The 25,438-nt window shown below is 33.9% G+C and overlaps 2 protein-coding genes across 3 annotated transcripts; one reads left to right on the forward strand and one right to left on the reverse strand.

Moving 5' to 3' along the window:
• Positions 1-1,206: 1,206 nt before the first annotated feature.
• On the reverse strand, positions 1,207-18,818 carry LOC125678958 (tryptophan 2,3-dioxygenase-like). The gene is made up of 14 exons (XM_048917783.2): positions 18,717-18,818; positions 7,750-7,796; positions 7,559-7,649; positions 7,358-7,425; positions 5,985-6,053; positions 4,803-4,864; positions 4,184-4,259; positions 3,975-4,085; positions 3,451-3,540; positions 3,264-3,299; positions 3,093-3,138; positions 2,800-2,934; positions 2,627-2,717; positions 1,207-1,633 (listed from the first exon to the last, which is right to left on the reverse strand). The coding sequence occupies exons 2-14, from the start codon at positions 7,792-7,794 to the stop codon at positions 1,540-1,542; spliced, it is 1,014 nt and encodes a 337-aa protein (XP_048773740.2). The 5' UTR covers positions 7,795-7,796; positions 18,717-18,818; the 3' UTR covers positions 1,207-1,539.
• On the forward strand, positions 16,306-25,406 carry LOC125678957 (tryptophan--tRNA ligase, cytoplasmic). 2 transcript variants are annotated; one of them, XM_056157253.1, is made up of 9 exons: positions 16,306-16,427; positions 18,911-19,099; positions 19,750-19,858; positions 20,486-20,605; positions 21,617-21,799; positions 23,230-23,443; positions 24,188-24,361; positions 24,747-24,887; positions 25,043-25,406. In XM_056157253.1, the coding sequence occupies exons 2-9, from the start codon at positions 18,961-18,963 to the stop codon at positions 25,217-25,219; spliced, it is 1,257 nt and encodes a 418-aa protein (XP_056013228.1). In that variant the 5' UTR covers positions 16,306-16,427; positions 18,911-18,960; the 3' UTR covers positions 25,220-25,406. The 2 variants fall into 2 exon arrangements, with proteins under 2 accessions (XP_056013228.1, XP_048773739.1); XM_048917782.2 differs by lacking the exon at positions 16,306-16,427 and adding an exon at positions 17,284-18,804.
• The last annotated feature ends 32 nt before the right edge of the window (positions 25,407-25,438 follow it).

Here is a 25,438-nt window from a genome sequence, read left to right on the forward strand (position 1 = left end):
TATCGTCCACAATACTGAATATATAATCTACTATATTGAATATATGAATATGTCAGCTATACTGAGTATACCATCCACTATACTGAGTATATCATCCAAAATACTAAATGTATCATCCACTTGTCCGAGAGTTTCCTCCAATGTACTGAGTATATTATCCACTATACTGAGTATATCATTCACAATACTGAGTGTATCATCAACTATACTGAGAGCATCATTCACTATACTTAGTGTATCATCAACCATATTGAGTATGTCATCGACCATACTGAGGGTATCATCCACTATACTGAGTATATCATCCACTATACTGAGTGTATCATCCACTATACTGAGGGTATCATCCACTATACTGAGTGTGCTGTCCACTATACTGAGTATATCGTCCAGAATTCTGAGTATATCATCTACTATATTGAGTGCATGAATATATCATCCACTATATTGAGTATATCATCCACAATACTGAGTGTATGATCAACTATACTGAGAGTATCATCCACTATACTGAGAGTATCATCCACTATACTGAGTGCATCATCCACTATACTGAGTGTGTTGTCCACTATACTGAGTATATCGTCCAGAATTCTGAGTATATCATCTACTATATTGAGTGCATGAATATATCATCCACAATACTGAGTGTATTATCAACTATACTGAGAGTATCATCCACTATACTGAGAGTATCATCCACTTTACTGAGTCTATCATCCACTATACTGAGAGTATAATCCTCTATATTAAGTGTATCATCCTCTATACTGAGTATATCATCCACAATACTTAGTGTATTATCCACTATACAGAGTCTATCATTCACTAGACTGAGAGTATCATCCACTCTACTGAGTGTATCACCAACTATACTGAGTGTGTTGTCCACTATACTGAGTATATCTTCCAGAATACTGAGTATATTATCTACAATATTGAGTGTATGAATATATCATCAACTGTACTGAGTATATCATCCACCATATTGAGTGTATCATCCACTATACTGAGCGTATCATCCACTATACTTAGTATATCGTCCACAATACTGAGTGTATCATCTACCTTATTGAGTGTATCATCCAGTATACTGAGTATATCATCCACTAGACTGAGAGTATCATCCACTATTATCCACTATGTTGAGTTTATCCAGGAGGGTTATAATGACATATATGTTAATAGAAAGTTCCAAGACATGTAGGGAAAGACAAACGATACGTTTTTTTATTTCAATAATTTTCAGTAATCGAGAATGACCTGACGACAAAGTGTACAAAAAACAAACAAAACTATGTACGTCATGTATAAAGAGGATGATTGGATTCTTAGATTGTGCATGTAGTTTGATTAATAAAATACACACGTGCGCTCAAGCACACTCAAACAAGATTTAAACGATTAACGCTATATACGGTATACATTTTGATTAAGACAATACAATGGATATTTTCATATAATCCATTCGTATATCTGATGGTCATCTATATATACCCCTTTGTAGTAGAGAGTTTCTTTTACACATAAATCTTAGTGTTATTTGAATGGTGGCTTTTCCGATGGTTTGTATTCATATGGAATAAGAAATGCAGCCATGTGGAAAAGTTCGATGAACACTCGGTAATCATCCCTGTAAAAAAGATGATATGTGAAACAGTTTATGCAATTTACATTACAGTATGAAGTAATGTCAGTCATATTGAATATACCCGACTTTTCAATCATTGATACTTCTCATTGATATCTTTTCTTACTTATTAATCTTAGTTATTTATGCTCATTGATTGATGCTTATCTAATCTGGCAGTCTGTATTATCTATATTCACTGATGTGAAGATTTATCTGACTTGCCAGTCTGTATTATCTATATTCACTGATGTGAGTACTTATCTGATTTGCCAGTCTGTATTATCTATATTCACTGATGGGGTACTTCTCTGACTTGCCAGTCTGTATTATCTATATTCACTGATGTAAGTGCTTATCTGACTTGCCAGTCTGTATTATCTATATTCACTGATGTGAGTACTTTTCTGACTTGCCAGTCTGCATTATCTATATTCACTGATGTGAGTACTTATCTTATTTGCCAGTCTGTATTATCTATATTCACTGATGGGGTATTTATCTGACTTGCCAGTCTGTATTATCTATATTCACTGATGGGTTACTTATCTGACTTGCCAGTCTGAATCATGAAGTACTTATCTGACTTGCCAGTCTGTATTATCTATATTCACTGATGTGAGTACTTATCTGATTTGCCAGTCTGTATTATCTATATTCACTGATGGGGTACTTATCTGACTTGCCAGTCTGTATTATCTATATTCACTGATGGGGTACTTATCTGACTTGCCAGTCTGAATTATGGGGTACTTATCTGGCTTGCCAGTCTGTATTATCTATATTCACTGATGTGGCATTTATCTGACTTGCCAGTCTGAATTATGGTGTACTTATCTGACTTACCAGTCTGTATCATCTATAGTCACTGATGGGGCATTTATCTGACTTGCCAGTCTGTATTATCTATATTCACTGATGGGGTACTTACCTGACTTGCCAGTTTGAATTATGGGGTACTTATCTGACTTGCCAGTCTTTGCTATCTATACTCACACATTAGTGCTCATTAGGTAGTCGTACCCAGATGACCCTCCTGTTCCCATTTTCTTGCCCAACATTCGGTGAACCATCAGCACATGAGTATCTGAGCAAATTAATCATTCTTCTGTTATTTCTTTTAAATCTAGTAGTAAATTAAAAATCCACAGTAGATTGAATGTACTCACGGCGCCATTTGGAGAGCTGGGCGTCTACGTCCATTATAAGTTTCAACGTGCGATTCGCTTGCTGAAACTGTGGTTCCTCTTGGTAAAGGAATATTAGAAATGCTCCGTGAAATGCCCTGTAACTGAGCCGCTTATCTTAGAAAATAGTTGTAAAGAAAGATTTAGAATGTGTTCGCTGTTTCAGGAAAACAAAATCGTCGCAGATACATGTATGTGAAAATTAAATAAATATTTGCTCAATTAGTTCAGCAATTTAATGAACCGTGTATCTTCTTGCATTATCTCCAACTCACCACTACTATCGTATTCAGCCTTTTTGAATATCACTGTATATGAATCCTAAATGAAGTGAATTTAAAATATTGAAGTCAGAATGTACTGAAAACATGGTTTTTCTTAACATTAAGATTTGTCATATATGAATTACATTATACATTTCCGTTTTCCAATTGAGATAACTTTACCTTTTTTCCTCTATGATGTTCGTCTATGCTTTCATCCTGAAGAAGTAAATAAGAACTGAATATAGAATGATTATGCTTTTAGAATTAAAAGGAAACACATCAAAACTATTTGATTATTAAATGCATATATATATATATATATATATATATATATATATATATATATATATATATATATATATATCACCTTGGACCACCTATCAAGCATCGTCTGCAACACTTCAAAATACTTTTCCTCATCTCCAACATATTTTGCGAATACGCTTTCTAGCCATTTCTAAAAGAAATTAGCATCGTACATTAATATTATAGTATATATGATTACCAAAAGGATTTTACGAGCGTATGGGATGCTATGAGCTAGTATATTTTAAATAAAACCTGCATGTTATAACTCTATATGTCTTCTCATGTTATTTCTCATATGAGAACGATATAAACTATGGTTTTGATAAGCTTATTAAAACTAATAAAAATATGAAGACGCAATGGATAAGTGACGATAACAATCATAGATCAATCTCAAAATCGTAATAAGAATGCAAAATTTAAAGTAGGGAAAAAGGACTCATGAACAGAAGTGGAATGGGAAGAGATGCAATGCATTGTTTATTGTTAATGTTTAAAATACAATTCAAATTGCAATGGAGTAGATAGAACTGTTCCCTTCTTTAAGAATTTATCCACAAAACTTATAATTGTGCTATTCACCGCCACAACGTCAAACAAAGATGGGTCCTCTTCTGATTGTTCTGCTATCTTTCTTTGATCCGCATTCAGAATACCTTTGTAATCACTATTGTTCATAGTTTTCCGAGTACCCTACGCAACGTAAAAGAAACACCAAATTATAATGGTGATTCATTTCAAATTTGAAAATAACTTTAATTTCCTGATACATTTCGACATTGATAACACACCCGCTGGAGGCCGATGGTATTTTCTATCAGACGAAACTGCAAGCTTTCAAATCCAGACCCACTACGTAAATGTTTCCTTCAAAATAGAAACAAATGACAAAAGTGAATCCACACCCATCAATGTGTATTTTGAATGTGTTTTGAATTTAGATCATCGTCTTTCTATAACTTCTTTTTTGAAAATGTTGATTTTCCAAAGACTTAAACAGAATAATGTTATTGTCAGATCATCAGAGATGCACACTTTCTCTCCCTTCATCAATTTTCTTAATGAGTTTTTGTTATTACTGACACATTTCGTTGATGAACGATGAATCGATCTAGAGGCATTAGCATCAAGGGGTTTGCTGTTAGGATTAGGGGGATAGGAATCAAATGAAATATTTGTTCAGACAGTGTAAACTGTTTAACATTGGAGATGCTTTCGTCTGTTCCACTCGTTGGATATTCAGAACACAGATGCTGCAGGAATTTAAAAAGGAATTTCGAAACATAGTGGCGATTTCAGAAAATCAATCTATCCCATTTTTCATATTTTTCATTGTGTTTTGTCGATGTACTGTATACATGTATTTTTCTTTGTAAATTGAAACTTCGTATAAAGTCAAGATACTCTTACCTGAAATTTAGGAATATGGCCGGTGGCATTGTTTCAATGATTTCGAAATGGCCGATAATCAACTATAAAACAATTATATATAATGTGATACATGTATATACTCCTGGTGTGTATAATATGCACCTATATCAATGACTGGCCTTTATCAACAACAAAAGGGGTAGTAGCAATACTATGTGGATTATCTTGGTCCTCAAATCTGTGAATGTAGGTTGACTATAGATGGTCCATCAGGCGCTATTCACCCTGAGATCTAGAGGTACATTCAGGAGTCCAGAAATGAAGGTGGAAGTGGGTAAACGCTCACATGATATAGTGTAATACCCATTTAAGCTGATGACGAATTATCTACATTGTAACCTACATGTACAACTGATTTTCTAACATTTTATAATATAAGTATATCGATATTAATATCAATTGATTAGTGTCTTACATCTTGTAATACATTTACATCGATATATATATATATATGTATATATATATAAATATATATATATATATATATATATATATATATATATATATATATATATATATAAAATGAAAGTTCGTTGATATTTTCGAGAAATAAATTGCATTGGTTTATTACTGAGGAAACAAATCCTCATCATATAATCCACCGTTGTTGTACATATATGTTTTGGGCACTCGTCGCGCAATTTGTTTTGATTTTTATTACATCGGCGTCGATAATTTCATCATGTCATACGTTTGTATTTTCACTGCACTGAAAGCTGTTACATTTTGATATCTTTCTAAGGCCGATGATATTTGTTGTAACAAATATTGAACCATTTTGAAAATCCTTGTGGAACTCGTTTTTGATATTTTGAAAATGTTATGATAGAACCTACGTTAGCTGATTCCAAATGAAAGGCATAGAGAAAACCTCATAGTTCCAGAGAAGATCATGCAGATAAAACTTTGAAATGCAGATTTTTAGTAATCAATCTTAGCCCTTTTTTCCAAGCTCTCTCAATGATGCACCCTTATATTTAATACACACAGCAAATATTGGTAATTAATTTACGTATGAGCAATTTTTAATCTCACTAATGAACTTTTAATATGAATGACAAAAGTTTAACTAAAGTTCATTTAAATGAAGTATGACCGGAACAATGATAAGTAACTGCGGGTTTCCAGATATATGCACAATAATTAGTTGTAAAACATCACCTTCTGGATGAGGGTAATCCGCCCTAGCTTCGCTGCTATCCCTGCCAAATGTTTGCTCTCATCAAACTCCTGTCAATGAGTTAACAAAATACCCCACAGATAATGTATCTATCTTCAGTAAAACGAAAGTTTGCCGCATAAACAAATGTCAAGACATTGGCGAAAATTAATTTTAGCGCACTGGCATAGAGTTTGTGGTTCGATCTTATATTCTAACCCGGATACTAGTATTCAGGTAAACTTGTGAAAAATCAATTATTGGGTACATTGAAAAAGGAATTTCAAGTTTGGAACGCCGATTTCAGTTTGTCTTCCGTATCTCCCAAACCCTCCGTCCTGAAGCCAGTTTGATCCATGCCACTTGTACAAACAAATTCAAAGGCAGAGTTGAATTATTCAAATTGTTAAAGTCGTTAGGAGACATAAGAATGTTTAATGCACTTACGTATGATTTAGGTAGTCTTTACGTGGATATAGTTCTGAGTGTATCAAACAACTTTTTGTAAGTGACATACTATGATGACATGTAAATATAGTTGAAAAATGATTGTTCATTCGTAATTCTTAAACATTTTTTTTTGTTCGGAGGAAATATAAAATTGTAGAGGTGATAACAGTACATGTACACTCGTTGTCAGCGTGGAAAATCCTCAAGGTTCAAGTTATGTATTGCCTTGAGGCAATAAAGTGAATGGTACAATGGGACGAAAGTTTTGAATGTGGAAAATGTGAGTACTCACACAATCAAAGCCCAGATGATCCATATTTATTTAGTCACTACTCACTTGGAGTAGTGTGTATACATAGGAACCGACATTACATAATCGAGTTAACAAAAGAATGACCGAATACTTTCCGAACAACTACTTTTAAAATGGAAAACCATTGGTGCACTTCTTATGTTGGCGCAAAAGGTCACTGGCGCTAAAGTTGGTAGCGTGCCAAATTTCCTCGTTTTCAGTATCTAATCTATCTATCTATCTATCTATCTATCTATATTTATCTACATTTACCTCTATACATTTATCTAAACTATCTTGCATGTAGGCTGTATTTTTTCTTTCAATATAAAACTCATGTGTTAAGACTCGAAAATTTTTATATCCCAATTTTGAGGGTAAGGGCAGATAGATAATGAGAGATTTTGCTACTACAATCTAAAAAAATTATTTACTTCATATAGAGAGATATAAAATAAAACATATTGCCATTAAAATCTGAAGAATATAAATTTGATGAAGAGCTAAATAATTCGGCATTGACTTCAAATACATGGAATCAGTACGATTCACGAAAGAATCTAGGGAAAGTTGTGATGAATATCACCGTGTTTATTACATGCATATCTACGTATATTTTAGAATAACACTTACTTCTAATTGAAATGTTTTCAATACCGCACGCAGGTCATCAAGGATCTGCTTGAACCATAGCTCGAACGCTGGGGAAGATTGAAAGCAAAACAAATGGTGCTTCATATATAATTTCGTTTCCAATTACAGTGATATTCATTTCAATTTCAACAAATTTAAAAACTCAACGATTATGAAGCAGAATTTGTCAAGAATCCAGACCTTGGTGCACAATAATGAAGAGATGTTCTTCGTCCACTCTTTCTCCGGCTTTTTCACTCGCCAATGACTGACACTGTAGCAATCTATCTAACTAAAACACAAGCAAAAACGTAGATATTTCTATTTTCAATTTGCATTTTATTTGATTTTCTTTTTCTGATAAATGTGAATTATTGCAGTACTCTTCTTACACCGAGATAGGTTTCATATGTGACTTTTGAAGGTGGTTCCGACATATCTGAAAAATTAGAAGAAAACAGAAATAAATAATACTAAGTATTAATGGATTATCAACGACAATTTAACAAACATACAGGTCTTAGGAATATTCTTCCCATTTATTTTGATTCCGCGGGTGTGAGGTTTTATAAATAGAAAAATATTATCCAGCTTTAAACGAGACTGTTGAGTAAACGAGAGTGCGTATGATAAGCTTTAAAATCGAAGCAGGCTACTGAAAAATAAGTTGATGTTACAGGGGTTTCGGTAGTCTTGTTTAAAGTCAGCATTCCGCAAATTCTGTGGTCTTTATAACGATCTAATTTACCAATACAACCCGGCATTGGACCAAATGCTGTCTGACGTGTTTCATACCAGTTGTTAGGCCTTTATTTACACACTGATTATGACAATGTATTACTCCGTTTACCTAGTCAAGATGTTGTGCTCACAGCAGGTGTGGCCGGTAGACAAGGAATGCTTACTTCTCCTTGGCACCTGATCCCAACTCTGGTGTGTCCAAGAGTTAAAAGGTTAATCACTGTTCGTTATCACCCCCCCCCCCCTTTCATGTTGTTGATATTAGAAAAGTGGTATGATTTACTATATATGCTTTAAATGTTTAAGAATCCATATTTGATTTACCGGGATAATTTGTGGCAGAATATGTTTAATAACGTTTCTCCTTCACAGCGATTAATATTTTCATGAGGATCAAAGATTAACATATATTGTATCCAGCAATGCATCTTTGTAAGGGTTTTATTAATAATCTAGAAGTTTAGGAATCCAATATAGGTGCATGACTTGTATGCATTCGTTCCATTGAATGGCATATGAATTGTGTTTAACATGAACTGAAACATTATTTTTGAAGAAATTCATCTTTTAAAAGGAAAGTTGGAGTATAGGTAGGATTATCATATTTTGAATTAATTCCAAATTCGTTTGAATAAAATTCAAGCACTGTTTTTTACGATCCAAAAACCCCATAACATCATTTGCAACAATGTCGCACACATATGTGGTTTTAATATTCAATGTCCTGTATCAATTCTGTACAATTGAACCACCGTGTTCAGACAACATGACTTATTGGTTATTGATTTAATACTGAAAGATACAGTGACTTGGTTTCCCATCCATGGAGCTTGGACTAGGCATGTACCAAGTGAATTAGTATAGGCAAATCTCTTTTGTTTCGAGGTGTGAAACATGTAGTATGAATAAAGCAACACAAACCAGTCTACATGTACATAAATGTATGGTTGTGGTAGAATGCATTCGATCTGTGTAGATGTACTTGTCCTATTCGTTGATCAATGCAATACCACATGCATTTATTACTATGGATTAGGTCGTTTACCTGAGCAAGATATATAAGATATATAAGGTGGATGTGACCAGGCCGTGTCTGGCCTACTCTCTATTTTGTATGCCTTATAGGAATTATGAGATTAATCACTGTTCTTTATCTTCACATTTTCATTGATAGCTCTTTCTCATCTTCACTTCTTCATGCTAAACTGTACGAAATGCAACTGAGGTTTTACCACTTTATTTAACACACCAGGAAATCTGGTATGGATGTGCAATAGTATTTTGAAAAATCGAGAATTTCAGTTTCGGTTTCGAAATCTCAAGTGTCTTAAATTCTTTGTGTACATGCATTGTAAATTTTGTTTACTTCTTTTCAACTGAAGTTCTGAATGCGATTTAAAGTTTTTCATGGTCATAGGGTCCAGTAATTATCATAACATGTCAAAATTGGTATTTTTACAGGGAAACCCAACACTCAACGCTAGGACACAAACGATTGTTACCGCGAATGCCTGACCAAGAAAACAATGCATTTGCCTATACGTTTATAGATTGAATCTTATTATCATTAATTTATTTAGACCTTGGTACACTGAGTGGAAGTTTGTTTGCATGGCAAAAGCCCAAATTCTTTTCTTACCATTCCATATAAAGTAATATAAAAATTACATACATCGTTTGCTTTAAATCTCCATTCAACAAGTTGTATGGGTGTATTTACATTACCCATAACGACGTTTGGATTTTAGTATACCAGACAATGGCGTTATTATATTTTGTTGTTTGAAAAGAATGAAAGAGACAACGTTGTATTCTGTTTTTGTAGTCTTACGAGACAAAACTTATCTAAAAGCTTCTTCATTAAAAGAAAAATCCCTCATTGCCCTCAACTAGACATTTAGATATACCGACGACGTTTTATCTATTAATTAGCAATACTCATTTTCATTCATATGTCGATTCGATCAACTTCACATATTTGTGTAGCACTATTCCATTATCACCTGCATATGGTGTCTTTATATCTCAACTGATTCGATATGCAAGAGCTTGTTCTGGATATAGTCAGTTTTTAAATCGAGGTAAGCTACTGACAAACAAGTTGATGGTACAGGGATTTCAACAGTCTCGATTGAAGTCAGCATTTCGCAAATTCTATGGTCGTTATAACGATCTAGTTCGTCAATACAACCTCGCATTGGGTCAAATGCTGTCTGACGTGTTTCATACCGATTGTTAAGCCGTTCTTGGCACACTGATTTTGACTGCGGATAACTCCGTTTACCTGATCAGGATATAGGGCTCACGGCGGGTGTGACCGGTCAACAGGGAATGCTTACTCCTCCTGGGCACCTGATCCCACCTCTGGTGTGTCCAGGGGTCCGTGTTTGCCCAACCATCTATTTTGTATTGCTTGTAGGAGTTATGAGATTGATTATTTTTCGTAATCTTCACCTCGCATCCTACTGAATTATAATCGTAGTCTGAAACGCGCACCTGTTACATGTTAGAGCTCACAGTGAAGAGAGAAACAAGTGATATTTAAATATTTGATGATATTTACATTGGCAATTTTTGCCTTTGGTATCTTTACAAATTGTAATGATAGTCATTTCCTCGTGAATGAGTGCGTAAGTCTTGCTAAATATAGTATAAATATAGTACTGCAGGGAATTCTAACAGAATGATAGTAGAATGAAGAAATAAACTTCATACTTTTCATGAAACGCAATGATATACATGTACAACAAATATGTTCTAGAAGTCCTCTATCTTTGCTATTCACGAAAATGTCAACTTCTGTGAAGGATAACGTCAAAAGTGTTGGGCCAAAATATATGACAGAAGTGGTATCAATTAAATGTGGATTTTAAAACATTCTAAAGAACTTTCAGTAAGTTTGAAATTGCAAGACATGTTTGCAATTAGTAACGTCAAACCTTGTGCCTTTTCAATACTTTACACGACTATTTCTCATGATAAAATAAATACTAGACTGTCTCACATTTCAGATAGTGGTTTCAACAAAAATGGAAAAGGAAAATATTTATATCTAGTGTTTCGTCGTCAAATTATTAGTTGTTAAACGCCAATCTGATTCTACAAACAAACACTCTGAAGTTGGTTTTAAAAAGATGCAGAGGTTCCACATATACAATTTTTTTGTAGAAGTTGGTGATCAGGTTTCCCAACAGGATATTGGATTTCCCATGGTCACGAATTGTGCTCTTTTTTTTTCAGCTGACCTGTTTTTATATTATAATGAGGCAGAATCTATTCAAAAGCTTCTACATGAAAAGAAACATCTCTCACTATGATCTTCAATTCGACATTTAGATATATCTACGATGTTTTATCTATTAACACCAATCAGTTTCATCCATGAAAGGTGAAGATAACGAACATTGATCAATCTTATATGTTGATTCGATATACACGTACACCAGTGAATTCAAACTAAAAGACAGCAAAGAGTCTTCCGCATCTTTTTTGTTATCAGATACTTTATTGAACATAGATGTTAACAGGAAACTAATAACTCAACGTTATGACGAAGAGCATTACTTCAGCCTCTCCATCGTCAATTTTCCATATTTGTGTAGCAAATATTCCATTTTCAACTGCATATGGTGTTTTGTGCCTCGCAATTGATTCCATACGCAAGAACATGTTATGTATATGATGAGTATTTAATTCGAAGCATGACACTGAGAAACAAATTGATGATACAGGGTTTAAACAGTTTCGCTCAAAGTCAGCATTTCGCAAATTCTATGGTAATTTTTACGATCTAGTATGCTAATACAACTTGTCATTTGGTCAAGTGCTGTGTAACGTGTTTCATGCCAATCCTTATGCCATATTTACACACTGAACTTGACTACGATTTACTCAGTTTATCTGATTACGAAATAAAGTTCACGGTGGGTATGACCGATCAATAGGGAATGTTTACTCCTCCTAGGCACTTGATTCCATCTCTGGCATATCCATGAGTCCGTGTTTGCCCAACCCTTTATTTTGTATTCCTTGTAGGAGTTATGAGATTGATCACTGTTCCTTATCTCCACTTTTCATGGAAAAGGAAATCGACTACAGACTCTGCATGAGACCTTCCAAAAGACGTCTCTCTTGACACTACATTACAGAATGCTTAATATTTTTAACAGCAGAGACGCTGTCAGTGATAAAGTGTATAAACGTAAACGCTATTAATGTATAAACGTATGTTATATTGACTAACAGCTGTAAAACACTATGGTAGATCATAATTTGATAAATTCAGGCCTTTATACTATCTAGTTTTGAATTACTATACACAACATTTGGTTGTTTGTGTCGCAATTAGTTAGGCTTTTAAGACTTTTTCCAGTAACCGGTTTATCTTGCGTAGTGTGATAGAGTAAATATATAGTTAAGATCAGTAGTATATTTTGTATATCATTTTTGTTTAATGATTATCAGTGAAATCAAACAGGACTCTACATGTACGCAGTATATTTTGTACAGTTCATAGTTATCGGTTGTTATTTACATCAAATCACATGTCTAGTATTTGTATTTTTTAGAAAGTTAAATATGAATCCATGAGGGTAATTCTAAAGTACTTGATATTGAAAAATCGAGAATTTCAGTTTTGGTTTCGCAATCTCAATTGTCTTAAATTCTTTGTGTACATGCACTGCAAATTTTGTTTACTTCTTTTCAACTGCAACGTTGTATGCGATGTAAAAGATTTCATTGTCATATGGTCCAGTAATTATCATAACATGTTAGATATTGGTGTTTTTACAGGGAAAAACTAACATCAACGCCAGGACACAAACGATTGTTACCGCGAATGCCTGACCAAGAAAACAATACATTTGTCATTAACATTTATAGATTAAATCTTATTATTATTTCATTTACACCTTAATACCCTGAATGGATATTTGTTTTCATGGCAAGAACCGAAAAGATTTGATTACCATTCGATATAAAGAAATATAAGAATTTCCAGGGGTCCGTGTTTGCCAGACTATCTATTTTGTATTGTTTATGTCTGAGATTGCTCAATGTTCGTTATCTTGCATTCATGGTCTGCCTTAAATATTCAATCATCAAGGTGTAATGAGTATATTTACTTTGCCCATGACAACGTTTGGATTTTAGTAGACCAGACAGCTTCGTTCCTATGTTTTGTTGTCTGACAAGAATGAAAGGATAGAACGTTGTATTCTGTTTTTGTAGTCTTACGAGACAAAATTTATTTAAAAGCTTCTACATGAAAGGAAAAATTCTTCATTGCCTTCAACAAGACATTTAGATATACCGACGACGTTTTATCTATTAATTAACAATATTAATTTTCATTCAAATGTCGATTAAATATATCCTATTGAATTGCAATCGTAGTCTGAAACACGCAACTGTTACATGTTAGAGTTCACAGTGGAGAAAAACAAGTGATATTTAAATATTTGATGATATTCAAATTTGAAATGTTTTTTGCCTTTGGTATCTTCACAAATTGTAATGATAGATTTTCCCATGAATGAGTTGTATTTTTGAACAAGGAGTGCAGAAGTCTTGCTAAATATAGCATAAACATAGTACTGTAGGAGATTCTAACAGAAATGATAGTAGAACGAAGATATAAGAAATAAACAAACAAAAAAATAAAATAAAAATGTACAACATAAATATTCTAGAAATCCCCCATCTTTGCTCTTCACGAAAATATCAACTTCTGTGAAGGATTACGTCAAAAGTGTTGGACCAAAATATATAACAGAAGTGGTGTTAATCAAATGTGGAATCTAAAACACTCTAAAGCACTTTCAGTAAATTTGAAATTGCAAGACTTGTTTGAAACTAGTAACGTCAAACCCTGTGACTTTTCAATACTTTACATGACTATTTCTCATGATAAAATAAGTACTAAACTTTCTCACATTTCAAATGATGGCTTCACCAAAAATGGAATAGGGAAATATCTATATCTAGTGATTCGTCGTCAAATTATTAGTTGTTAAACGCCAATCTGGTTCTACAAACAAACAATCTGAAGTTGGTATTAAAAAGATGCTGGTGTTCCACATTGACGATTCTTTTCTAGAAATTGGTGATCAGGTTTTCCAACAGGATATTGGATTTCCCATGGTCACAAATTGTGCTCTCTATTTAGCTGACCTGTTTTTATATTATAATGAGACAGAATCTATTCAAAAGCTTCTACATGAAAAGAAAAATATATCTTACTGTGGTCTTTAATTCGACATTTAAATATATCTACGACGTTTCATCTATTACCTCTAATCATTTTCATTCATATGTTGGTTCAATATACATGTATAGCAGTGAATTCAAAATAAAAGACAGCAAAGTGTCTTCCGCATCTGATTTGTACTTAGATAATTTATTGCACATAAATGTTAACAAGAAACTAACAACTCATCGTTATGATAAATTGCATTACTTCAGCTTCTCCATCGTCAACTTTCCATATTTGTGTAGCAATATTCTATTTTCAACTGCATATGGTGTTTGTGTCTCTCAATTGATTCGATACACAAGAGCTTGTTCTGCGTATGGTGATTCTTTCAATCAAATCGTGACACTGAGAAACAAATTGATGCTACAGGGTTTAAACAGTCTCGCTTCAAGTCAGCATTTCGCAACTTCTATGGCCATTCATACGATCTACATTGTCAATACAGCCTGTCATTTGATCAAGTGCTGTCTAACGTGTTTCATACCAATCTTTATGTCATTTTTACACACTGAACTTGACTACGATTTACTCAGTTTACCTGATCAAGAAATAGGGTTCACGGTGAGTATGACCGGTCCTAGACACTTGATCCCATCTCTGGTGTATGCGGGATTCTGTTTTTACTCTTTATTTTGTATTCCTTATAGGAGTTATGAGATTGATCACTGTGCGTTATCCTCACGTTTCATGAAAAGGAAATCGACTACAGACTCTGCATGAGACCTTCCAAAAGACGTCTCTCTTGACACTACATTACAGAATGCTTAATATTTTTAACAGCAGAGACGCTGTCAGTGATAGAGTGTATAAACATAACGCTATTAATGTATAAACGTACGTTATATTGACTAACAGCTGTAAAACACTATGGTAGATCATAATTTGATAAATACTCGCCATTACACTGCCTATTCTTGAATCACTACACACAACATATAGTGGTTTTTGTTGCAATTAGTTAGGCTTTTAAGACTTTTTTCAGTAACCTGTTTATCTTGCGTAGTGTAATAGAGTAAATATATAGTTAAGATCAATAGGATATTTTGTATATCATCTTTCTTTAATGATTATCAGTGAAATCGAACCAAAAAACTCTACATGTACCCAGTATATTTTCTACATTTCATAATTATCGGATGTAATTTACAACAAAGCAAATGCTCAGTATTTGTATCTTTTTAGAAAGCTAAATACGAATCCATGAGGGTAATTCTAAAGTACTTGATATTCAAGACTAGAAAATTTCAGTGTCGGTTTCGGAATCTCAAGTGTCTGAAATTCTTTGAATACATGTGTGTCAAATCTTTATTTGTTCAACTACAGTGCGGTGTGCGATTGAAGACTGTGATCCGATAATTTGGATATGATGTTACAGGAAAACCCCATTCGCCTATTTAAATCTCAACGCTAGGACACGAACGATTGTTACCGTGAATGCCTATGTTCATAGATTGAATCTTATTCTAAATAATTCATTTAAACTCCATTACGTTGAGTCTGTTTTCATGGCAAGAACCCCAAATCTTTCATTTCTCACCATTCCGTATACGAGTAAAGAAGATGAGAATTACATATATTACCTGCTTTAAATATCAAATTCAACAAAGTTTCTTATGTGCATTCAGGTGGAGAAAACGTAAATATTTGGTGATATTTACACTTCCAATATGTTTTTGGCTATGGTATCTTTTCAAATTGTATTGGTAACAATATCGTCATCAATGCGCTGCAGTTGTGAGCAATGAGCGTATAAATCTTGCTTGATATACTGCCTCTATTTCAATTGCAGGGAATTCTAACATAAATGATACTTGAAAGTAAATTTCATTTTCATACTTGGGGTACGGTATATTAACTGGAATGTTTCACTTCGGTATGCTTTTCATGAAGCGTTACAATGTGCACATGACGTATGCCAGCATATAAAGCGTCGCAGTTCATCTATTTCTTACATACATTGGGTATTGATGTCATGTATGTGAGAGTGCCCGGATTTACTTTTTCAAGAAGTGCCGACTTGTACAGTCAACGTCTGAATCGAAATATTGTTCTGAGAAAGATTATTGTTAATAGGTATGCATTTTATCTACTGCTGCAGAACATTGAAGATGGTCGTTATAATGGGGGTTTTACGGTCTGTCCTTTTGTCTGTGTAAACTTTCACACTAGCACAAATGATTTAAGAACAGCAGAGCTAGAGCTCTACCTTATATACCTTCTATTCGCATGCATACCTAGCAGGAAAGATCCTAGCGAAGAGCACAAGGACCATGATGTATGGTCGACTTTCACGACAATTTAATAGCGTAAGGTAAAAAGGAAAAAAGTAATATATCGATCACAATTCGGAGTTGAATTAATCAATTATAATGAATCTTGAAACACCCTAAAGTCTAAAATGCAAAACAAATAAATAGAATAAATGCTGTTTTGGTTTTCAAAAAGAAAAGATAATGATATTCGTGTATCCTCTACATATAAATTATTATTACATTTTGAAGTAAAACATGTATTAATATTTAAATACGCTTTACAATAAAATTAGTAACGATTAACAGTATTTACAAGGAAAGACACTTTAACATGTAAACAATCTTCTGAAAATATCGGCGTTTTAAAATCCCCTATATCTTGCTATCCAAAATAAATGGAGTACGGAAGATTTTAAGATAAAGATAATTAGTTTGTCTGTGCTTTAGGTTTGAATATACATTTACAGCGATGGTATCATATGATACCGAGGAATTACATGCACGTTTGTACTGTATACAATGACCATTGATAATTAGAACCTAGTTAGTAAATGGTGTTAGATTTAGATATAGCTAAAGAAGCAAAATAAAAAATACAAAAACCCTTTTTTTTAAATGGTGGATGCTGGTTAACTTTTAAGCTGAAGAGGAACGTATATATTTTGGGCTAGATTTTTTGGCACGCTGTTTTTGGCTATAATAGCTCTAAAACTTCATTGTTATTTCGGATTTCAAACATTTCGGTTGAGCATCACTGAAGAGACATTATTTGTCGAAATGCGCATCTGGTGCATCAAAATTTGTACCGTATAAGTTTTACATATATACAAGTACAAGTGCATAATAAATCTTTTAAAAAGAAAACAATCTTCATTTAAGCCACATAATTTACACACGAATAAGTCTATCTTCTTTTCACATTACATATATTTTGCATTGTTTATAGAAATTATAAAATTGATCACTGTTCGTTATCTTCACTTTTCAATGTATCTAAAATATGCGAGCTTCAAATGCGAATATGCAGATGAAGTATATTATGGTCTTCATGCATTATATACTATATACAAAGATATATATGATTACTTATTAACCATCACAATACGAAGCAATTGATCGTCTTGAGGACACCAGCGGTCCCTTCTTACGTCTTACCACCCTCCCCCATCCACCCATCGACTAAGTTCAATGAAAACAGTTTCAGTGATTCTCTAGAATTCAAAGCAGTATGAAAAACAAATTATTTTTGGTATATATGAAATAACTTTAAAATGAAGTATAGGTTTTTTATTCGTTCATACGTATACAAAGTTAATAAATTTACAAACAGGAATTTTAATCTTGTTTTATCATTTCAACCGAGGATATGAGAACGATGAAATGATTATAATTTTTAATAGCAAACACTCAGACCGAACATTTTTTGTCATTTTTTTTAAATTGAAGAATACATGTACTCCCGATATAAGTCCCGACTTCCATGAGTCCTGAATCTAGCCCAAAATAATTCTCAAATATGTTGCCTTTTTGTATTAGGTCTATAGAAAACAAATATGCTTCAAGTTGTAATGCATGTTTAAATGCACCATGTCTACTAAATTTAAGAAATAATTTGTTTTCACTGCACAATACAGCTTATTCCAAGAGGCGACTAAACTGGGCAGTCCTTCGAATGAGACCAAAATAATCGAGGCCCCATGTCACAGCAGTTTGGTACCATAAAGATCCCTACCTCATCAAAAGCCGTAAGCACCGAGCATAAGCATAGATTTTGCAGCCTTTTGTCGGCAATGATGACGTCTCCATATTAGTGAAAACATCTCGAGGGGACGTTAAACAATATCAAACCAATCAACTGCGCAATACTTACTAATACTGTCTTGAACCAAACCCAACCTTCATTTCAAATTTTATTTTAAACTTATTTTTTCTTCTTCGAATAATGACACTTAAGACGGTTCAGATAGAATCGGCGCCTGGCTTATTCATGAATTCAATATGATCAAAAACGGTGACAGAAAACTTACTTTATATCTATAAAGAATATGTAGCACATGTAAAAATTAAAACATTTAAAAAATGATATATATGCACTGAAAGATTCAATTACCTGCAAGAGATTCAGGCAACTGATCACGCGCACAGTCCCTGATTTCTGTCGATTACTGGCAAAAAAGAATAAGGAAGAATATTTATTGGTTCGTCATAGTTGGGATACTAGCCAATAGAATTCCCCAAAGCTATTTTTGTTTCATTTCATAATTTAAATACCTTCTTATTTAATAAAATATTCGACCATTTCAGAGAAACAGAGGTTCTCGGAGAGAAGACTACCAAAAGGATTTCAGCCGAAAATGTCGGATCCTAAAGAAATGGAGAAGATGTCCTTAAAAGACGATGATCCAGCTGGGGATGACGAGGAGGAGGATGTTGTGAATCCTTGGGAGGTTTCTACACAGTCTGCCAAAGGAGTAGACTATGATAAGCTCATCAGTAAGATTGTTTGAGTCCGTACGGAACACAAATTTTGTTATTATATATATTTTTTAAATTTTCATTTCAGACCAGAATGAAGATCGATATTTGTATTGTCGTCCATCAAATTCTACTTTCATTTTAGACTCATGTTTCATTAATGCATTTCATGATAACACTTTTAAAAAACAGTGCAGTAGTTTTCAAGACGATAGACACCTATACACTGTGATAGTGGTTTGCCCCAATTAACAGTCCGAGATAAAGCGACCCTGGTAATAAATGCGTTGTCAAATTTCTAAATTTTAACAATAAAAGTAAAAGCTCAAAATAGTTCAGGATTTATTAAATACTAAGGTAGGAGAGTTGTAGAAAAACTACATCTAACCAATTCTTCCTGTAGCAAGTCATATTCGACAAAAATAAGTGTAGTTCAATATCTACAGAGGTATTCGTCAAAGTATTTAAATGGTTTTAAAAACATTCATAACTCCTATAAGGAATACAAAATAAAGAGTTGTACAAATTTTCGATGTTATGTTCAAGTTATACTTAATATGTTTGTCTATTTTTTCTGACTATGAAAATATGTTTCAGTGGTTATTTTATATGATATATTGTCATTGGAATACAAATATATCCAAATAAATAAATCTGTTGATATATAGGGAAGTTTGGAAGCACTAAAATTGACGATGCCTTGATACATAGAATAGAAAAAGTCACAGGAAAGCCTGTCCACCATCTTCTTCGGAGGGGCATTTTCTTCTCGCAGAGGTTGGTATCATTGTCTTGAGTTTTACGTCTCATTTGTACTTGGTCACCAAGTCATCGATAACAATACATTATAGTTACTGCTAACGAGGATCTTTAACTTTAAAGTATTTAATTTTATATACGTGACATAAACAGATTTAAGATAAGTGCATACATTGCGGAAGATTTTATTCATTTATGTACACAGCACATCTTCACTTGAAATTGTTTGTTAAACAAAACATTGAAAATAGAGTGTGGGAAAATGTTGATTAATTCATCGATCGGAAATTTGATCAGATTTCCTCTCAAAAGAATTGATGGACAGGAATAGAACAACTAATATAGGAAATGAAATGATTGTGGACTTGGGTGTGAAAGGGAATTTTCCTACACTTTTATAAATGCTGTATATCCATCTCCTCCTTTCGTGTACTTTATAATGCAATGACTCATATATACATGTACAACTCGTGAAGTAGATGAGCTTTAAAATATTTGTTTTCTTGAAAGTTACATGTATCACTTTTAAACATAAAACACAAACAATTTTGTGCATATCGAACGAAAAACAAATTACATGGAAATCGTGCGCGATTGTCGTCGAGTGTTGTAAAATATTCAATGTATATTACACATCATTGGTAGGGACATGGAAATGATATTGGATGCCTATGAACAACGGAAACCATTCTACCTATACACAGGGAGAGGACCATCTTCTGAAGCCATGCACATGGGACATCTTATTCCATTCATATTTACTAAGTATTGCATTGTCTTTGTTAAATTCCTTGATGAACATTTTTAATTTAAACAACGATTACATTCGCATAAGGGATACAGTCTGTTAACAATACATGTATACAAGATACACACTACCTTTTAGATATTTCATAAAGTACAGGGTTATCCCTTTCCACCGTGAAGCGTGTGGCAACGTGACGAGAAATCCATCGTCATCGAAAACAAGTTATTATTTTAATCTGTATAGATAGTCGAGCAGTCTAGCGCACTAGTCGAACGCTGCTAGGAGATTTGATTCCATAATTCGTGAATTCAACCCTGGGTACATGCATGTAACGGCGGAAATGGGTATCCAAATAAAATACAGTGACTATCTGTGTGCTTTATGTTGATTATTTCTCACCCAGGACAGTTATAATTATTCTAGATTTTATTGCACTCGCTGCGCTTTATAGAATATTTAAAATGTAGTGTGTAACTTGTATGATCCTTTTAAATTTTTAAAATGACTGTATCCCATTTCCATTCTCAATGGCCATATTGCGTGTGACAGCCTAGCGAGATTTTGGAGATAGTCCACCACGCTGGTCACACGTTACGCACTGATAGGAGATTTAGGCCCACAGATTGTAACAAATTATTTATCACAGTAAACCAGTGTCCAACAATGAATAGAAAGAAGTTTTAAAAATTGACAACGCTAGTAAACCGCAAACGCTTTCATTTTGATCACCATACGTTTTACAGTGACATTACGTCACAAATTCACGACGTTACAAACAATCACACCTAAATACAAATTTGGGAAACGGTCAAATGTATCTTTGTTGAAAAGCAAGGTTAAATAACGAATATGGCATGTACCATTGGTATGTAAGTTTAGAGTAAACTGTTTGATTTCGGTTTCAAAAACTGTATAAAATGTTTTCCCCTAATCTTCGTATTACGACGGCATTGTATGATATAAGTCTATGCATATATGCATACTGTGTAAGTCTTTAAATTGAAATACTTCTAATACTTGTACTCCAGGTGGCTGCAAGATACTTTTGATGTCCCACTGGTCATCCAATTGACCGACGATGAAAAGTTTTTGTGGAAAGACCTAACACTAGAACAAACCAACCACTTGGCCTTTGAGAATGCGAAGGACATCATAGCTTGTGGTTTTGACAAGGAGAAGACATTCATCTTCAGCGATCTAGACTTTTTAACGTAAGCAAAATTAAACACGCTCACAATAAAGTAAGAGTTATCATGTTTTGCTATTTGACATGTCATTGTATTATTTCCTGAGTAATTCATAGGTTTTATCTTCCGGTTTGAAACATCACTTTAGATAAGATATCTGTACAAAAACTAATATCATTGCGGGAAATTGGAAATGATTAGTCTATCGGTAGATGTTACCGGTCAACAGGGATTCCCTACTCTTTCTAGACACCCGATTCCCCCTCAGTTGTTGCCAAGGATCAATGTTTGCCTTACGATTTGTGAGATTGATCGTTGTTCATTATCTCTACCTCTTTCTCTAATATAAAAGTTCAATTTTAATTGTAAGTGCAAAAATACAACTTTACAAAATGAAGGACACTGAATTGCACAAAAATTGATGTGTTCGCTCGTAAACAAAACTGACATTTCATTTGTAACAACCCATATTTCAACAGATTAAGCAATGGGATAATTTGAAGCAAAGTTGTAACACCAGAAGAGAAGATAACGAACAGTGATCAATCTCATAACGCCTATAATGAATACAACATAAAGAGTTAGTCAAACATGGACCCCTGGACATACGAGAGGTGGGATCGAGGTGCCTAAGAGTCTAACTAAAATATAGAAGATTGAAATTAAAGCGAGTGAATTTAAGAGACTGAATAAACAAATTCTACGATCTGACATTAAAGTTTATAAGAACTAATATAATTGATTGACATTGTGGGACAGGAAGGAAGCGCATATGACGAAAAGGCTCTGTTTAAAGGTCAAATGGATCATTGAAATTCCGATTACATTAATGCCAAAGTTTGAAAATAAGCAGCCTAATTAAAACCAAACTAGATGTGCACTAATGATTTGCCATTTTTTCTTTCGACATCCGGATATTTTGAAGAATGTTCCACTGAAAGGGGAATCATTAAAATATATTAACCATTGTGTCAATAGGCACTTCTGAATCAAGGAAAATTTTGTTTAATATTCTACAGAATGAGCATCAGGATCGCTCCTTTAATGTCCAAATACCACAGCGCAGGGGTCACGCCGATAAGAAATATGCGCAAAAGACTTTATTTAATTTTTGTTTTGCTTTTAGAATGTAATTTTCTCCTTTCTTCCTTCTTGTTCTTTTGTCACCTTCTATTGGGCGTTTGCCTACAATGTGGATCCTCCACTGGTCCAATTTTGAAGGATATGGGAATCCAGAAAAATGATATACGGAACTCATATGCTTGTCTCGTATTTAAGGATCTATAAGATTAGACAAAATGTTTGGCTGTTTTTGTCCATTTTAAACTATGACTATGGAAAAGATGCATGAACATACATGGTAACAATAGAATATTTGGTGGGTTTTTTTCAAGTATTCAATAGGTAGAGGAAATGTTATCATTACTTTCAATGTTAATTTTTCTCGTATGTAGGAACAGCCCGGCATTTTATAGAACTATATGCCGAATCCAAAAGCTTGTGACATATAATCAGGTGAAGGGCATCTTCGGATTCTCGGACAGCGACAGTATCGGAAAAATCAGCTTTCCCGCCATTCAGGCCGCTCCCAGCTTCAGTTGTATGTTTCCGGAAATATTTAATGGGAGATCTGATATCCCTTGTTTCATTCCATGTGCAATAGATCAGGTATATTATTGCATACCTTTCAACGAAGACTATAGGGTTATTGAACTTATATTGGTGAATATTGGCACGAGTTGGCTGTCAAAATGCACTCGCAAGCTCGTGCATTTTGACAGCCAACGAGTGCCAATATCCACCTATATAAGTTCAATAACCCTTTTATTATATAGCTAAAGTATTTAGTTGTTAAATTATATCCCTTTTCACTCAAACTACTCCAAAATAGACGAGAATTCATCAATATTGGCAGTGTGCAATAACAGCATGCATTTGTTAACTGTTCAATATTTAACCCGTCATCAATGCATGAAGCAAACTGATTTTGTAAATGGGGACATCATAATTTATGTACAGTAAAACATTTTGCTTAAGTAAATATCAAATACCGGCTCTGTCAGATTCGGAGGACCGTCGTCTGCCATTTTGGCTTGTTTACGTCGTTACGGTAACGTCAATATTGAACGCTCATACTCGGAATGTTTCGGGCGCATACAATTTACGCAATGCAAAGTTAGCGTTCAATAAATTCTCAGGATATTGAACGCTAACATTCTCTAGATTTTACGCAGATTTTATGTTAGACTATTTATTAGCTATATAATAATTATATTTATAGTTGTTCAGGTTATTCTTTCGCTAAAGTTTAGATAGAATTTCAGGAATATCGTAAATAAATATCACTGCATTATCTACATCACATCATTTATTATTCTGATATAGTGATATGAACAAATTGTTTACTTGAAGGATCCCTATTTCCGAATGACCAGAGACGTGGCGCCCCGGATGGGATGTCTAAAGCCTGCCCTCATTCACTCTACATTTTTTCCAGCCCTACAAGGGGCACAAACCAAGATGAGTGCCAGTGACCCAAATTCATCGATATTTGTCACAGATACAGACCAACAGATCAAAGATAAGGTACTGTTCTTCTAAATGGAAGCTTTCATTTTGACATACAGTGATGGATCCAGAAACGTTTCAAACAAGAGCATTTACTACCCAAGTTTGGTACAACTTTTCCGCTTCAAAAGGGTATTGAGCAGTCCGAAATGTCAAAAATGGCCAGTTTTATTACAAATATTCAGTCCAAGAGGGTGGAGTTTTACTTCCGCAACTACATCTAATTCCGCCACTGTCATTGTCTCAACTCAAAAAGTATGCTATTTATTACAGCAAACATAATTATATTATTAGCTGGCTAAGTTTCGAAAGTTTTTTTTTTCAGTTTGCCAAGTCACATATGATGATTTGTAAGTAAGGGTAAGTGTATAAATTATGGTGAAATGTACACCTATCATTGTAGATTAATAAATACGCCTTCTCTGGAGGTGGCGCTACCGTAGAGGAGCACAAACTGAAGGGGGGGAACTGTGATGTAGACGTTTCATACCAATATCTAACATTCTTCATGGAAGACGACAAACGGCTAGAAGAAATACGAAAGGTTTATAAGATAATTATTTCCATAGATTAATGTAAAGATATCTACAATTTAGAATATCAATCAAAGTTATACATCATAATCTCATTCCGATTACGTTGTTCATAAACGTTTTTATAATGTCTGAACTGCCACATTAATATTTCCTTATTTATTAGACATACACCAGCGGGGAGTTGATGACTGGATCCTTAAAGAAGGAACTCGTGGAGATTTTACAGAAATTGGTCGGTGAACATCGTAAACGGCGGGAGGATGTGACTGATGATCTTGTCAGACAATTCATGAAACCCAGAAAATTAAAATTTGACTATCCCAATCCTGATAATATGTAGTCAGGAAAAGCAAAAACTGGAGTATCCTCCACTAGATGTTATGCAATATAAATGAAAAATGACGTTCACTGAACCAACAAGAACTGGGATATACTGGAATACTGTAAAAGTTGAACAATCTCTGCACTGTCAATCGCAAAATGCATGCGCACGCTTTGAAATAGTCTAATAAAACAGTTAATGTACATTTCTCATTTTGAACAACGACAACAAAGAGAT

This window comes from Ostrea edulis, chromosome 2 (genome assembly GCF_947568905.1).
Source record: "Ostrea edulis chromosome 2, xbOstEdul1.1, whole genome shotgun sequence".
Classification (NCBI taxonomy): Eukaryota; Metazoa; Mollusca; class Bivalvia; order Ostreida; family Ostreidae; genus Ostrea; species Ostrea edulis.

Bases quoted from the DNA above. Each gene is read 5' to 3' on its own strand.
- LOC125678958 (XM_048917783.2), bottom strand. From the start codon at position 7,794: ATGTCGGAACCACCTTCAAAAGTCACATATGAAACCTATCTCGGT. The intron at 7,650-7,749 runs GTAAGAAGAGTA...CTTGTGTTTTAG, and splicing joins CATATGAAACCTATCTCGGT to TTAGATAGATTGCTACAGTG. The intron at 6,054-7,357 runs GTAAGTGTTATT...ACTCATTGACAG, and splicing joins TGAAAACATTTCAATTAGAA to GAGTTTGATGAGAGCAAACA.
- LOC125678957 (XM_056157253.1), top strand. From the start codon at position 18,961: ATGTCGGATCCTAAAGAAATGGAGAAGATGTCCTTAAAAGACGATGAT. The intron at 20,606-21,616 runs GTATTGCATTGT...CTTGTACTCCAG, and splicing joins ATTCCATTCATATTTACTAA to GTGGCTGCAAGATACTTTTG. The intron at 24,888-25,042 runs GTTTATAAGATA...CTTATTTATTAG, and splicing joins GGCTAGAAGAAATACGAAAG to ACATACACCAGCGGGGAGTT.